The sequence below is a fragment of the Filicampus tigris genome, chromosome 1, assembly GCF_054856515.1.
Source record: "Filicampus tigris isolate MCC_2025a chromosome 1, RoL_Ftig_1.0, whole genome shotgun sequence".
Lineage (NCBI taxonomy): Eukaryota > Metazoa > Chordata > Actinopteri > Syngnathiformes > Syngnathidae > Filicampus > Filicampus tigris.
This window is the reverse complement of record NC_141217.1, coordinates 34,844,499-34,861,878: the sequence shown is the minus strand read 5'-3', so window position 1 is coordinate 34,861,878 and position 17,380 is coordinate 34,844,499. Positions and strand designations below refer to the sequence as shown.

Genomic DNA, 17,380 nt, shown 5'->3' with positions numbered 1-17,380 from the left:
CCCCCCACCTACTGCTGGGATAGGCTCCAGCACTAAAATATATATATATATATATATATATATATATATATATATATATATATATATATATATATATATATATATATATATATATATATATATATATATATATAAATATATATATGTGTGTGTATATAGTAACTTTTGGGGTGCCTCATGTAGATTTCAAGAAGCTTTTGCTAAAACAATGAATATGAAACACTACAGGGTGTACACATGCTTGCACTCATTCCTCCCTCCCACATGCCACCCACCCTGAGCCACACACCACACTAAACACCCCCCAGCCCCCACCACCCCGTGCACCCCCTACGCGGGGGCACACTATGTGACAGAGGCGGATGGCCTTGGCCACGCGGGACGCAGCCGCTGCGCTTGGCCTTGGTGGGACACATCGTTCCACGCGCGCCTTCTTCACACTGGACTTGCCTCATTCCTTCTTTTGTTTCACTTAAACTCTACCTTGCTCTCTCAGCCAGTCTCTCTCTCTCTCTCTCTCTCTCTTTGTGCCCCCCACCCCACTCCCCACCCCCACCCCCCATCCCCACTGCTCATCACCCCTACTCCACGAGTGGTCGCCTCCTACTCACCTGTGGGAGAAGAAGGATTGGAAGAAGACTTGCTTGGGCAGATGAGCTCGGAGGAGAGTGGGAAGAAGGTGGGTGCAAAGTGATGCTCTTGTTGAAAGTGGGAGGGAGTGAGGGAACCACCCGGCATCTCCCATGTTGACTCACTTCTATGATCATGGTGATGGAAAACAGGAATTTGGGTTACTGTGCACAGTGTTAATATTTTCGGAAAAGAGTTGAATAATTGTGAACAGAGTGACTGGATACCATTAAAACGTGTCAGAAATCAAGGTTTTAATGATCATCTTAAAAATGAGTTGAGTAATCTTGCAACTTTGCTGGCCCATTTTTTTTCTTCAGACTACAAGGATGGTTTAAAAAAAAAAAAATCAGTTGCTACTGAAGTCAAATAAAGCAGATGCAAACTAGGGATTGTCTCTAGTCATGAAAGATAGTAAAAAAGATGAGTATTACTTCTAAAAATTGTTAGTGAGATCATCGTGTAGCTGAGGGTGTAATTTTTAAAATCTTTTTATCATACTTAACGTGCACGGTATTCACAATGTGTCGTTATTTGCAGGTTTGTAAAATAAATTAATCTGTTTTCATTATATATATACATATTAAGAGTGTAACAAAAATGATTTGAATTGGAAAATCGCTTTTGACTTAAAACATTATTTTGATTGATTTTCAATTTTGATTCATAAGATTTCAGCGAATCCGAATGGAATTGTTCCACTTTTTGAAGGAAATGCCGTATTTAAACTAACTCATTGGCAAGTTCATTCATGCTGTATATTCACAAGAAACACATTGCGTCATACCCTCTCGAACTGAGCTGTGCCACATTGAATGGAATTGTAATCCCACTGAATCGAACCTAATCGAATAGTTCCACTTTAAATTGTCTTTGAATCGTACTGCACCCCATGTGTTGAAATATGTATTGAATTGTTTTTTATTGGAGAGATGCAAACACACACTATATATATATATATATATATATATATATATATATATATATATATATATACATACACATATGTTATCATAATTTGTTTAGTAATTACCCAATATATATGAGCCAGTGGAAAATACCTTTTTTTTTTAAGCCATTTTGCATCTTTATGTATGCACAGGTTGAGAGAATGTATGCAGCTAAGATCTTGTCATGTTTACGTCAATGCAATAAACATGCACCTGACCCGATCACACGTGCAGTGCCTCCATGTGAGTCCAAGTTTAACCGAGTGTTAAAATGAGAGAAGGTCAGCTACTTATCTTCCACCTTTTTTTTTTATGTGCTTGTTTTTTGGGGGGGTGCAAACAGTCGGCCAAGAGTTAACTATTTGACTGTTTGAGCACAAAGACCTCCGCGCCATCAATAGTGCACGGCGCCGCTGGGACAATGTCCATCTGGCAGCTTCTCTATTATGCCCCAGGGCGGGTGGCATTTCATCATGTGAACAAATCATGTACATGTCCGTATGCAAATCAGTCACAGTGGTGTCGTTGGTATTTTTTTAATATTTATTTCTTTTTTAAGAGTAGGATTTTAAGTAACAGTCACCCGTACGTTTGAATCATTTGATGTGGATATCTTTGCGAACTTGCATTGCGATAATGCCAACATTTTTTCAAGTTCCTCTTAGCTTGACTTTTACCAAATCTATTGAAAAAAAAAAAGATCTTTAATTCATGTTATGTTTAAATGAAACTTTTCTTTCTTGCATCATGCGATGGGATTCTTGGAATCACATCTCAGAGGTAAACTAGATTGTCGAACCGCCAAGGTCAAACAATCTTAATTTGGATACGCATGCACAGATAATTGTCTCCTTCATATTTTGTCATCAAAATGCCCGCATTGTTCCTTATATTGTTATTTACTATTTTTTTGTGTAGTCTTGCTGACTAACAAACAGAAAAAAAAATACTGTATAAACAAAATACATTGTGGAAGCCTTGGTCGACCTCTGACAATTTGGTGGATTAGACATAGTAGATTAGGCTACTGTAAGAGTGTGTGTGCGTGCAAGCGTGTGTGTGTGTGTGTGTGTGTGTTTGTGAATATCAGTTGATCCCAGGCAAACATTTGCCCTCCTCAGCATTCCTGGGATGTGATGAGTCCAGCATTCAACAGGGACAACCTGTTATCCACTCATTCACTTCCCACAGATGGCCAGCCATTGTCCAGCGGCCAGCCAGCCCTGCGGCGCACACACACGTGCGCACAAATTCTTGCAACCGTTCACATGTCTGGTGTATAAAGTTAATTTCAAGGTAGCACACATTCCTGTTAATGTTCGATTGGTTCACTATCGTACTCCAAATAAGTATACGTGGTTCAATGTTAAGACCCGATTCGCATATCAATACGGTCTCTTTCCTATGTTTGATTTCAGGTATATTAGGGATTTAATTTGTACGCAAATAAACTTACTGTATGTTTTTCTCCTTTGCAGACATCCTTTTTCTTCTGCTTTCTAGTCGATGGATTTATCACTGGCAACGCAACGATATTTTAGTAAGTTTTGCTTGTTTTGTGGTACACCGTATTCCACTGCTTTCAAAGCAAATGAAGGACAACATGTCTGGCCGTGGCTTGATGTCAATGGGGGGTGGTAGATTTAGGGCAAAATTCCACCCTCAATTCATTTGCATTATTAAACCAGGATGGGAGAGACCTTCATGGAGGAATTGGGGAAAATTCCAATTTTGACCAACACTGCATTGTACACCATCATAAATACCCATATCTTACTTTATATTGTTCTAGTATAATATCACTTATTACATCACATGGAACTACTCTACCATTCCTTAACTACAAAAAAATAACGCAGTACTGTATTGCAAGACTGGTTAACTTCAATTTTTTTTTCCAATATCCAGTTGTTTTCTCGAATCCTGTTTTTCTCAAACTTTTTATAACAAGTACCACCTGAAAAAATACTTAGCTTGCCAAGCACCACGACATGACCAACATTGAATTACACGCATAGGAGGCTTAAGTGCTTATCAAAAATGAGGACCCCACGAGGGTCGTTTAAATACGCAGGCAATGCCCAGCTCTGAAAATTAAATTAAAACTTCCGTGAAGAAGTAGTAAAGTAAAAAATCAGACTCGGCCATCTATGGCTAGCTTATAGCTATGGCGAACAATTTGCGGCTCCTGCACGATCTGCGGCGCATGCTCAGAAGGTCGCTAAGTACGGCAGCTACACTCGGACAAAATACGTAGATGACTTTTAAAACATAGATTGACATCGATTACACAGATAAAAATGATGAACTATATAATAATTTGATATTTACACTTGAGACATTTTTTTTCGGAACAGGTACAGGAATTCCACCGAACGTTGTCAGTTTCCCGCTATTTTGGTCAAATCCGCAAGGAATTGTGGGAAATATGCTTCGGCTGAGGGGCCGAGGGGCGGGACGACGGAGCACTTCTGAGAATTATACAAATATACACTTGCAGCCTTGACGGGAACGCGCAATTGAGGGGGACAAGGGTGCAAGTGTGGGTATTGAGATTGGGCCTCATTCAATCCTCTTCCTCCTGTCACTGGCCCCTCTGCCTAAATCACTCATCCAATCACTAATTACAAACACCTTCAGGGCCTCACAGACAGTCAGATCCTATAAAGCTATTCCATTAGGCCACACAACACAACTGCAGGTTTGCGTCAAATGCAATATTATAAAGCATTCCCTCCTCCTGTAATTTTTAGCGAGTTTGCAGTTGTGTCTTGTGAATTGGTGTTTTATAAGTTCTGACTGTCAGCGAGGCCATGAAGGTGTCTGAATGTGACTGGATGATTGAATTGGGAGTGGGGCCTGCGCAACTGCGGAGGGTGAGGACAGTGAGTCAGCGAGCTTGTTTCTGTAGATGTGCACAACGAGTTGACGAGTGACCAAAAAATGTTCATTGACGTCATCGATTCATTGAAGTGGACTCAACTATTAGCACCGGGTCCACGTCGCTCGGTATTAAAAACAACTCCTCCACTATGTTCCTTAGTGCATAAACACCCGTCCGATTAGCAAAAAGAAGTCCAGAACATGTAGTGCAATCTTTCACATATATCTCTAACCTGTCATTCAAAGGTGGAATCGTTCAAATGAAAACACCAAAAGTTGTGCTGATTGATTTATAAAAATGGAGAGGGACATCTATTCACCAATTATGGACCAATATCATTACTGTCACAGTTCTGAAAAATTTGAGGAAAAATATTTCCACTTCGACCTTAGAGGAAAAAACACCTCCATGGCAATAATGGAACTTGTGGAAGCAATAGCTAGTAGATGGAAAAAACAACAACAACAAAAAAACATTTGATACAATAAATCATACTTGTAGTGTATTAATGAATAAATTAGAAAGATGTGGCATAAGAGGTTTCTCTTAACAGATATCAGTATGAGCATTTCAACAACGTACTACCAAATCAATTGAAGCACTCACGGGGTTCCCCAAGGGTCTGTGCTAGGCCCTAAACTTTTCATATTTTATATAAATAAAAATCTGCTGCAAACTTTGATACTTGAATCACTCAAAAGACTTCTCCACAGAATCAGTCTGGGACTGCTCCAATGTGACCTGCTCGGGAAAGTACAATACTTCGGACTGATTGGGCGTCATGGGCGATACGGCAACTTGTGCACGCCTACCAAACTTTTGTTTTGACCAATCCCGGAAACGGATGAAAATGTCGTCACCGGTATGAGCCTTGTTTTGACCTGCTGAGTCCTGTTATCTTCATGGTTGGCACAGATGGCATCACGGCGTCGAGTGATAGTTGTCATTTTTGCAATGGGAATACGCGGATAAACGATGTCTTAAAATAACACAACGTCGATTTTTTTAATCAAGCCGATTGTCAACCGAGAAAAGTTTTCATCACAGCCGCATATCACGCTCCGAAACACACTGTTGTGCAGTGATTGGTCCGCACCACCAGTGGCGCCACTCAGAGAAAATAAGTGGTCTCAGGACAAGGTGGATTCTCTGAGTTTTGTGAACACACAAACACAGTGAGAATTCATCTTGCAGTCCAGGTTAATCTGCTGCGTCTCAAAACTACTTTTAAGTGTTTTATTTCTATTCATTTGTATTTTGAAGGACTTAACCTAGTTCAGGAAATATGGAGAATTTTCTCAAATTCACACTTTTTAGATGAAGCTAAATATTAATATTCAAAATTTTGGGAGGTAAATACAGTATTAATTCTGTAACTTAAGATATCTGATCATGTAAAAGATTTAAAAAGCAGGACAAAGTGGCCTAAATTACATAAGTCACCTTTTGTCAAAATTGAGCTATAGTACAGCGAAGCAGGGGTGCTCTGGCTGTTTGCTTTCAAATGACCACAGCCTGGACTGAGCTCGCCAAAGTGTGATTATTCGCTGCCCGTACATTGATGACGAAGGCGACTAGTAGGGGCTGCTCGAACTCATGTCAATTGCAACATACATTGACTACGTTTACATGTAGACAATATACGGGTTAACGTCAAAATTCTGATTTATTAAACATTTGGAATTACCCGTTTACATATGTGTGATCGGACAGTTACTCCCCGCATTTGAATAACCCGTTTAAAGTGGTGACGCACGGACTTCGTGACGCAATTATACATCATCTCAGATTGCGACTCGCTACCGTCAATAAAATAGATTATGTTCATGTCACTCACGGCACAAATGAAGCAGACGGTTTCCTCCTCGCTCCAAAAGTGTTGTGTTGCACTTAATCTAGTTTTCGCCACGTTTGGCTTATCATAATTGTGTATTTCCGGTGGGTTGAGCGCCAAACGCCGTGTATACACGTCCTGTACTACAAAGACCAAGATTCCTTGCGGTTGAGCATGCACAGAGTGCATTTTTATGTGCATTCGGCATATTCCGATCGGCATGTACATGCGCGCATGATCGGGTTGGAATGGGAGTAACCCAGGCATGATATTAGTCATTTTAAAAACCTGAATAAAGGCATATTCGGGTTATTGTGGGCATATATATGTCTTTACAAAACCTGAAAACTGCCAATAATCTGGTTTACGAAGGTTTATTGAATGCACGTAAATGTAATCACTGACCATCGACACTTCATACGTACTGTATGTCAGGTAATATGCTTCAGCTGCGTAGAGACATTCTCACCCAGCGTAGGGGCAGGCACTTTTCCCAAATCGGTTATGAATGAGTTGCCAATGTGGCGAAGGGACAGCACGAACGCAAGACAGCATTGCGTCTGCAAATGATGTGTTGTCAAACACATAGCAACTATTTAACAGCAATTGTTTTCAAGCTGTTTGAGGAATTTGTCCCATGATTTTTTATTTTCATTTTTAAATATCCTGAACAATCCGTGTTACGGGCATAACAGTTAGCGTATACTGCACTTTTCACCATTTGTAATGAACAAGCCACAAATTGACAGTAGTCATACTTAACGGAGACTAAGCCCTCCGGAGGGGTAATGTTACTGTATATTACACTCAACAAAAATATAATATCACCATTTCTCACAAATATAGTTCATAAAAACTAAATCTGTGATAGTGAGCACTTACCCTTTGCCGAGATAATCCATTCCACCTCACAGGTGTGCCACATCAAGATGCCGATTAGACACCATGATTAGTGCTCACAAAAAAAAACTCTGAAAGGGGCAGTTTTATCACACAGCACAATGCCACAGATGTCGCAATATTTGAGGGAGCGTCCGATTGGCGTGCTGAGAGCAGGAATGTCAGCCAGAGCTACCGCTCGTGTATTGAATGTATTGTATGGTAGATTATTTCTCTACCATAATCCGTCTCCAAAGGCATTTCTGAGTATTTGGCAGTACATCCAATCAGCCTCACAACTGCAGACAACATGTAACGACATCAGTCCAGGAATTCCACATCCACATCCATCACGAGCAGCCACTCAAACAGCTGCTGAAACTATCGGTTTGCACAACCAAAGAATTTCTGCACAGACTGTCAGAAACCGCCGCAGGAATGATCATCTGCATGCTGGTCAACCTCATCGGGGTTTCGACCTGACTCCAGTTCGTCCTCGTAACCGACCTGAGTGGGCAAATGCTCACATTTGATGGCGTCTGGCACGTTGGAGAGGTGTTCTCTTTACGGATGAATCCCGGTTTACACTGTTCAGGGCAAATGGCAGACAGCGTGTGGCCTGTGGTTTTCTGAGTCCCCAGACACTCACCCCCCAAAAAAACCAAAACTGATCACAGATTTAGACTGGTTAGTGAACAATATTTGAGAGAAATGGTGATATTGTGTATGTGGAAAAAGTTTTTGATTTTGACCTTTGATCTCATACAATTGGGAGCAAAAACAAGTGTTGCGTTTATATTTTTGTTGAGTATTGTAAGGTACGTTAACATTGATATCACTTTCGATTTGTTTATATGATTCAAATATGGAAATGCAAAATGCAAATACAGCTCAGGTTAGATTTTTTTTTTAATGCGCTGCATACATATGCTGTGTGTGGAGAAGTTGAGAGCAGTGCGCAATTCAGCTTGCACGCATCGTAGAGGTAACATTGTTTGGGACTCATGTTCACTAGGTTGGATTTCTGCCACAGTAACTTCGGACTTGCTTGAAACCTACTTGCAACTCGCTCATTGTGACTTACTCACACCACTGCAAATAGCCTCCTTACAAACCTTATGTCACATTTTGTTGAATTTAATCTTTTTTCAAAAATCAATGCTATTAATCAGTGCACACGTGTGGGTATTTTTTTTTTTTTTTTTTTTTTTTACACGTTATTGACCAATCTAAAGTATTGAAAATAGCTTGCACACTTTCACGATGCAATATGAATGGTCGAACAAACTTGCCATTTTTGGGGTTTCCTGAAAAGTGACTAATTTGGAGGTACAACGTTTTGGCCTCACGCTAATGATATTATACATGGACAGCAGACAGAATGTACGGTATTAGGTTTTAACTTATAACAATGAAATGATTGTTTTATTGGGTGCTGTTATTCTATTAATTAAAGCCAAAGTTTAAAACAATGATTTCTTTTGTAAGCACATGTAAATTGCAAGTGAAGGGAGGCACCAGATAAAATCTCGCCTAAGACGCCACAGTGGTTAATAATCACCTTTGTGTCTCTCTCTGCATGATTTGTATAACGTTCAGTCTTCAGTACTACTGCCTAACCTCTGCTGAACGACTCCGTACTCATGTGTTACATCCTAAATGTTCTTGTTATCATAGTTGCTTGCGGTTGTAACGCTGTGAAAAATGACTTGTGTGTTTTGCATACTTGGCCAATAAAGAGGATTCTGATTCCGATTGTTAGCACCGTTTCCAAACAATCCGAAAGTTGTTGAACACCTGTCCTCATTCTTGACTAATTTCTCTCCAGGTTAAAAAAGCGAGTGAAGCAATGGGTGACTGGAGCTTTCTGGGGCGACTGCTGGAGAACGCTCAGGAACACTCCACTGTGATAGGAAAGGTAACCGATCGCTTAAGAGTGTTTGCTCACATGATCTCACTTTGTTGACCACCATTCCAAACTATAGTCACCACTTCATATGACACATTCAAAGGTGTCCTTGGTCTTCTGTCTTCCTCAAACCTTGTGGTCCCGCCTCCCCAAGGTTTGGCTGACCGTCCTCTTCATCTTCCGTATCTTGGTGCTGGGCGCAGCGGCTGAAGAAGTGTGGGGCGACGAGCAGTCCGACTTCACTTGCAACACGCAGCAGCCCGGTTGTGAGAATGTTTGCTACGACGAGGCCTTTCCCATCTCCCACATGCGCTTCTGGGTGCTGCAGATCATCTTTGTGTCCACGCCGACCCTCATCTACCTGGGACACGTGCTGCACATTGTGCGCATGGAGGAGAAGAGGCGGGAGCGGGAAGATGAGAACAGGAAGTTGGGTCGCCACCCGGAGGACCATGACCCCCTCTACCACAATGGAGACGGCGGGGGCGGTTGGAAGAAGGAGAAGCCACCGATCCGCGATGAGCACGGCAAAATCCGTATCCGCGGGGCATTATTGAGGACCTACATCTTCAACATAATTTTCAAGACCCTGTTTGAGGTGGGCTTCATCCTGGGACAGTACTTCCTCTACGGCTTCCACTTGAAGCCGCTCTACAAATGCCGCCGCTGGCCCTGTCCCAACACAGTGGACTGCTTTATATCCAGGTCAGTTCTTTTCTGAGTACCTACCGTAAGGACCTTTGCTTGTGTACAACCTCCTGTCTATAGCCTTTGGTACATCAACCTGGATTTCCTTACTATGATCTTATCTCTGTCAATCAAAACTTAGCAAATTGCTGCGCAGAGTAAGAAACCATAATAGAAGCGAGATTTCTTCTGAGTTCAATTTGAATATTTGACAGAAATGTGCTAGGACTGCTTGATTTTGCCTAACAAGAAAATCACGATTATTTTCTCTCAAACCCGATTTTACGATTACGATTGCTTTGTAAAATAAAAAAAAATGAAAAATGAAGTATGTCTTTTATTTAAACTTAATTTTTCTTTCTTTGAACTCAAAATGCCAGTCAATTTAATTTAAAACAAAGAACAATCCATTGGGATTAACAGCATTTTACTTACACAATAGATTTCAGATCTGTTCCTAATTAAACCAATAATGAAAGAAGAAAGTGCATATACCATCTGAAACGAAATCAGCAACATGAGAGAAGGTAGACTGTCAAGTCTGTAAACCAAACAGTCTGTCAGCAAGTCATTTTGCAACTAATTGCCAAATCATTTATTAACTAAACGCTCACTTGCCTGAGCAAATAGCAGAATCGCCGGTAGCCATGGATGTTGTTGTTGTTGTTGTTGTCGGACCTCGGGCTCGTGGGAGGAAGCGGAAATGCAGAGGAAACTACTGTGGCTTAGATACACCAAAAATAAAAAATCGAACGTACCGATTTGAACGTTTTTAACATCGTTTTATCCAGAAAATTCGGTTTCGGTTCAAAATCGCTTAATCGAGCAGCCCTAATATGTGCATTTCACATGGCATTTAACATGCTCAGATAGTCATAGTTCAATCAAATGTCATGAAATCAGGCTGTATGTTGTTGTGCATATCGCTGCACTCTAAAAACAGTTGGGTTAAAAAATAGAAATCTCACAGCATCTCACCTAACAAAAATGCCACATAAAGTGGATCCAAATTGTGCTCGAGTAGAAGGGAGTTATTAAATTTTTCTGCCTGTCACTATACTTCGCTGGCATAGGTAGATGAACAAAGCCATATCATTTGTCATCAATTTTTTTGCGAGGCCAAATTAAGTAAAACTGGGTAGTGTCCCGGGGCACATCTGGTGAGGTCGCAAGGCCACAATAAACTGGTTGGGAATCACTGCTGTATATCATAACTGCAACCACAAACCTAATGGTGGTTAAAGCTGGGTTACACCGAATGCTTATCGTCCATTTTTACCTGACCCCCGATTACTCTTCATCACTATGTGTTGCTGCAGGCCGACTGAAAAAACGATATTCATCATCTTCATGCTGGCGGTGGCTTGCGTTTCCTTGGTCCTCAACCTGCTGGAGATCTACCACCTGGGCTGGAAAAAAGTCAAGCAGAGCGTCACTAACGAGTTTGTCGCTGACAATGAGTCCATGCTGCTGGGCGCAGTACGAGCCGGAGACGCCAAGACGCTTCCTGAGGAGGTCAGTCCACCGGCGCTCGACTGTTTGCCAACGTACGCCAGTGTGAGTGTGGTGGGGGGAAGCGCAGCCGAGGGGGGTGCCGACAGTCCCGCCGAGGCCATCTCCTTAAGTCCTGATATGGCAACTGGTTCTGTCAAGATGGACCGCACGTTGTTCCACCCAGATGACCTCCTGTTACAGTCGCTGCCTGCTTCCTTTTATGGCGGAGTTCACAGACAGCTGCCAGAAGAGAAGCAGAACTGGAGCAACATGGCATTGGAGCTGCAGGATGCAGATGGAAAAAACTCCCCCGGCTCTTACCCTCCTCCCTCACCTCGAGTCTCCTCCTCCTCCTCCCATCCGGAGGAGACCATCATACCCCCTCCGCCAGAGTCGCAACACTCCACTTTTCCCACACTCCCTTGCCACGCTCGTCTCTACCTCCTCTCGCTGGAGGAGGCCTTGGCAAGCGAGGAGAAAGCAATGCCGAGTGACGACTTCACCGTGGTTACCAAAGCGGAGATGCATCAGCCCCCCGACATGCAGAAGCCGAGACGGGTGAGCGAGAGCAGTGGTGCCAGGGCTCGGCCTGACGATTTGGCTGTGTAACCGTGGCGATGTGAACAAAATCCTTCTTTAATCTGGAGTAAGTAGACAAATTGCCCATCAGTCATCAGCAACAACATAAACTAGGCAAATTCCCACCAAAGTCTAAAAGTGACCTCAAACCTTTACTTCTAAAATGGCACTTAGAGAGCAGACCTCCGCCAAGGCCAAACAATCCTACACTGTACCCCGGCTTATTCCCAAATTCACCATTATTTTTTTTTTCATTGGGGGGGGGGTATTTGCATGACTTTGGCGCCATCTTGTGGCATCTTGGTGCCAAGGAACTATGTTGAAATGAATTGAGGAGTGTTGTTTAGACAACAGCAGTGCTTTGCTGTCGTCTCATGGCATGTCGGTGTCAAGGAACTATGTTGAAGTGAGTTGAAGGGTTTCATTTAGACAAAAATAGTGCTTCGCTGCCATCTTGTGGCATGTATAGGCAATTATAAACCTTCTTAGGGGGACAGTCAATTACTCACAGGAGGGCTCAGACCTTCACTCTATCTTCATAGATAACCGATACTGAAAATGTGTGGAAAAAATCTGTGCCTTCATCCAGATCTGCACTGATCTTGAATGCGTTTTTCCTTGGCCCACGCCCCACCCACAAGATCCTGTGGAAATCAATTTGTTATTTTTTGGGCACTATTGCTATCTAGGAATCCAACAATGAGAACATAACTGCCTTATATAGATAGCTAGAGCTCCACGGTTAGGTGAATAAAGAGGAGACAAGCCTAGTCTATATTTTCTACTGAAATGGGTATTTGAAGATTCCCAACATTGCAAAGAGTATAAAATAAATCATCAGGGCCTCCTTTGTGTAATCTATTCCCAAATTTGAGAAAAAAAAAGCAGATATGGGGAGCGGCAGCACATTGGGATACAGACCAGACAGAAAACACGGGACGGATGTGAGGTCCGCATTCAAAATTTGTGTGATGTTGTGATACAGAACGTTGGCATGGCACACCTGTAGGCGGTGCCAGGTTAGTTGTCTTAACATTTGGCACTAACATGCTGCAACATTTGATACATTGAATGTATAAGGTTATGTTACAGAAGTGCAAAAAAACCCAACAATGTCTTGTAGAGCCTGTAGCTGCGGTTTCGTAACGTTAGCTTTTAGCTAGCTGTGTTGCCGGAGGAGGTTCACTTGATTAGTATAACATTCACATCAGAAATGTGAGATCGTTTTTTTTTCAATCCAAACTTGTTGGTGCAGGGTCCTACTTTTACATCCTGCTGCTCCCTGCTGATTAAAACTCCACAACCGCAAGATTTGGACCGTTGGTAATTGACGCTAAATCTCCAAACTGGGTTTGACGATTTTCTTAATATTAAAAGCAGCTCCTTTATGAACCCGCCACAAATATTTTTACCATCCATATGCACAACACATGTTGGTCTTAGGTTATTGGCTGATTCTAAAGCTAAAACAAGCTAATGGGATACACACATACCGATAAACGGGCCTAATTAGAGCCTTCCCTCCACAATTTCAAGCAAAGTCAGCAAAGGTTCTCGAATGTCTCCAAAAGATTGTCCCGGCCGATTATCCTGTGGTGGGGCCATCTGTAGTACACGAAACACGTGTCAAAAAAAGTCCCAGAGCTATTTCAAGTCCAAACTGCAAAAGGTTTCCCCTTTTCAAGTAATCCTCCCAGTGCTCAATTTTGTTGGCTCCCCATGCGGAAATTCTGACGTATCCTGATATTCGTGCAGGTGTTAAGTTTCGCTACACCTGTTTGCCAATTTGGCAGACTGCTCTGCACCGATATAACCGGCGTGTGTCGTTGAAGACATAATGACAGTTTGGTGGCAAAAAGTCGGTTTAAAGAATCTCGCCTACATGGACCACGTTTAAATAGTGGCGTTGGCAGTCTAATGCGATTCTGATGAAGATGATCGGGGCACAGGCAGCTCTGGATGTCAGATGCGTTTCATTCATTAATATGACAACAGTGGGCATTAAACCCTCTGCATCATTGTAAAAATCTATTTACTTAACTCATTATCATATTACTGGATTATTATTATTACCCGCTTACATTGTCTGTTGCCAGACCTGCAAAGAGCAGTGACAATGCTACGGTCATGCACGTATTTTTCCGCACTGAGACGTCACCACGCGAGTTGATGAATGAGAAAAGCCACTTTGATTGCTGCCAAATGAGGTCAGTTGTGTTCACGCCCACAACGGTGCAAACCCCAGATTTTAAATACGCCGCCTTACGTGCATCTGTGTGTCCAACACCCAGTCTTCAATGCCTCGGCACAGACTTATACTGCGCATCGCACCGCATTTGCAGAGCCCCCTGAGTCTTTCGCACTTCCCCAGCATTCACTGCCACACCTTAATGCACGGATTGACGGATTCTTCTGGGATCCTCCGCAATGCCTCCATCTTGATGTTGTCCACGTATTCCAAACGGGTCCCTTTACGACCTCCTTGAACTATGAGGTTGCTCAAACATGGAAAAACTGTCAGATGCTCGGGGGAATTGTGAGCAGGCGCGAGTTGTCCGACCACAACTCTCACCTATTCTCACACACTGAACGAAGCCAACGCCGCGGGATCTCTTTGTAGACGAGATGGTTGATCGTCTGGTCCACATTGAAGGGGAAAACTCGGTTTGGGTTTGAAATATATCATCTATGAAACCAGTCCCGGAACTTTTCTGACGTGCCTCGTCAAGCAGAAAGCACGCATTTGCTGATTTTTTTATCCTCATCATGTGGCGGGGCGCTCACATTTAAAAAATAGGTTGAAATGTTAAAAAGAAATGATTGTGTTTGAATAAAATGCGTACACCGCTTCAGTCACTTATCCAATGGAAAGACGGAAATTCTTCTATTTTGATACATGCATACCTAACACACACTTTGACAGAAAAGAGGTAGTAGTGATGATGATGACGATGATGGTGACGATGATGATGATTGGACTAATTTGTAAGTTTGGGATCTTAGAGGCAACAGTACAGTGTCTTCATATTTGTCTTTTGTGTCTTTGCTGGGAGAGACACAAAGACAGGTTTGCACTTTTGTTTTTATTTTTATTAATCATGATGGAGCCGAGCGGCCCACATGGGTGTGTTGGATTTGTGTGTATGTGTTCATTAATATTGTTTCAGTGTTGACACAAACACATCTCTGCTGTTACATCAGGGTCAATTATAAATATGTATACAGTATAAATAAGGAGTAGAGGCTATTATAGGTCACTCAATGTGTGATGCAGAATTTCAACTTTTTTCCTTTTTTTTTTTTTCAAGGATTTTTGGTTCCGTTTGGAGATTTTTCACAATTTCATTGTAAGAGGACGTCGGTAACAAACCGAAACATCTCCAAAGGTCAAACTGTAGGTCATAAAAGCAAATGTTCAACATTGAGCGATGTCGCTGAGCATCTCCGAGGGTCCAAACCCAAGTTGGCTGTTTTGGTTGGAGGACTTGTTGTACATCTTTCTGATGCTTGTGATTGCAGTGTGTTACAGAACTGTTGACTTCCTTCTAGCTGTTCTGTATAGGATGAGTTTCATTTTCTAGACTAGCTGTAGATTATCATTGTGACTTTTAGGTTTCGGGGGTGGGGGTTGGGGGATATGATCTTTTTTGTTTGTTTGTTTGTTTGTTTTTTACCAGATATCCCATGTGGATTTTTATTATTTTCCTGTCCCTCTCACGAATTCCTGCCTGTCTCACAAAAGTTTCACTTGCAACACACGAGATCAGATATCTAGCTAGCTAGCTGGCTATCGCTCTCTTTTAAGTAGATCACCACGGTTGAGGGTGACGTGGAGTTATCTCACCCAACAGTGAACGAAACCACAAGATTCTGTACTTCCAGCACTTTGAAATTTACAATTCAACCAAAAAAAAGACATACTGTTTGTCTCTAAACTGGGCTCATTTTACTAAATGTTAGCGAGCTGTTTTCTAACCTTTAATAAAGGATTGCACATTGACTTTGTAGCCCGCTATAATTAGGGTATAATGATGCTAATACAAACACAAAGATTTGTCTTAGAATAATTTAGAAATTAAATTTGCAATGATGGAGAAATTCATCTAAAGTGACTGTTCTTATTTTGTTTTATGTGTATGGATCAAGAGACTTCCAGCTTAAACATATGTGCCTGAGGGACTTCCATGGCAAAAACTGTTAGTAGGGGCAAACCCTGCTTTTAATCCACACTGTGTGTGCACGTGTTTGTGTGTTTGTGTGTGTGAGAGAAAGTCTTTCTATATAAGTTTTTGTTGAAGAGCATGTTGATGTAAATGTTCATTTACCTCAGATGTTTAAAAAAGTGTTACTCAATAAACTTATTTTGTACCGTTGCCCGTCTGCTTCATTTGTCGTCGGTTTACATTATGCGTGGATCAAACGGTTTGGCGTGCGTTTGTGTGCATTTGTGTCTGTGCCGGAGTGTGAAGCCATGCTGAGGCCAGCACTCCCTTTATTGTTCGTGAAAGTCACAGGGATTTTAATTGAACAAAAAGTGTGGAGGGAGTGAAAGGGCCTTGAATGCTTGCTAACGCCAGCATGACCTCTGGACTCTTGTAGGCTGCAGTTAAACTGAATGTTGAGCTCATTCTTTAACTTTTACCAATGTGGAATTGTGGAAACAGCCTGTGATGTATAAATCGGCGTTACATTCCTCAATGTCTTACTTTCTTTGCCTTTTCAAACAAAATCTCTCACAAATTCATACGCATTTCTGACAGTTGTAATTTACACTGGGGTTAAAACTGGATTATTTTTTTAAATTTGGAATGAAAACCCATGCTTGCTTGGACTTTCTCAACTTGTCCAGCTTCCTCACACATTCCAAAAACATGCATGTCTAAAAAGTGGATGTGTTTGTGCAAATGCAGATGTCTGCTCACCAGAGTGATGTTCAAACAATGGGGTCGACTACGCTAGCGTTAGCCGCCCGTCGTCTAGCAGTGGACCCGGGTGGACATGTTGTCTGTTGTTATCAAAGGTAGAGGCCAGAAGGTGTTACTGATGTTATGCTTTTCATTAGCATTACATTATGGTAGAAGATTGCTGAAAAAAAGAAACAAAAAGTGCGCGTACGAGTACACTGGATGGTGTTGTGTTGTAGATCATTGGTCCCCAACCTATTTTGTGTCACGGACCGGTTCAGACAAGTACATGCTTTTCGCGGACCAGCAACCATTCACCGATGGAGGGGTGCGGGTGAGTAGGGGGTCAGCGGCGGGGGGCAAGGGTGGATTTTATGGTGTTATGGTGGAGCCGGGGGTGGGGCTATAAAAATTGATTTTACTTTGCTTTTAAATTTCCAGTGTTAAAGCATTGGTACTGACAACGATTCTAGAGTAATTCAACATTTTATTGTTTACAAAAATTTTTATTCAACATGAAATAAATGAAATACTAAAATGGACCCCTTAGGAATAATGCATATGCCTTAAAATGAAAAAAACTAAACTTTTTTAACTATGATAAACTTATAAACTTTTTTAACTATGATC

General features: G+C 41.8%; 1 protein-coding gene across 1 annotated transcript; it reads left to right on the top strand.

Annotated features, from left to right (window-relative positions):
* The first annotated feature begins 430 nt into the window (after window positions 1-430).
* LOC147153784 (gap junction alpha-3 protein-like) lies at window positions 431-16,219 on the top strand. Its single transcript, XM_086036224.1, has 6 exons — window positions 431-679; window positions 3,059-3,120; window positions 9,006-9,095; window positions 9,241-9,791; window positions 11,093-11,913; window positions 15,155-16,219. Exons 3-5 carry the CDS (start codon window positions 9,027-9,029, stop codon window positions 11,874-11,876), a joined length of 1,404 nt encoding a protein of 467 aa, XP_085892350.1. The 5' UTR covers window positions 431-679; window positions 3,059-3,120; window positions 9,006-9,026; the 3' UTR covers window positions 11,877-11,913; window positions 15,155-16,219.
* The last annotated feature ends 1,161 nt before the right edge of the window (window positions 16,220-17,380 follow it).

What these genes read in the sequence shown, in the direction of transcription:
- LOC147153784 (XM_086036224.1), top strand. Translation starts at nt 9,027, where the DNA reads ATGGGTGACTGGAGCTTTCTGGGGCGACTGCTGGAGAACGCTCAGGAA. An exon ending in ACTCCACTGTGATAGGAAAG is followed by an intron (nt 9,096 to 9,240) that starts GTAACCGATCGC and finishes CGCCTCCCCAAG; the next exon opens with GTTTGGCTGACCGTCCTCTT. An exon ending in GTGGACTGCTTTATATCCAG is followed by an intron (nt 9,792 to 11,092) that starts GTCAGTTCTTTT and finishes GTGTTGCTGCAG; the next exon opens with GCCGACTGAAAAAACGATAT.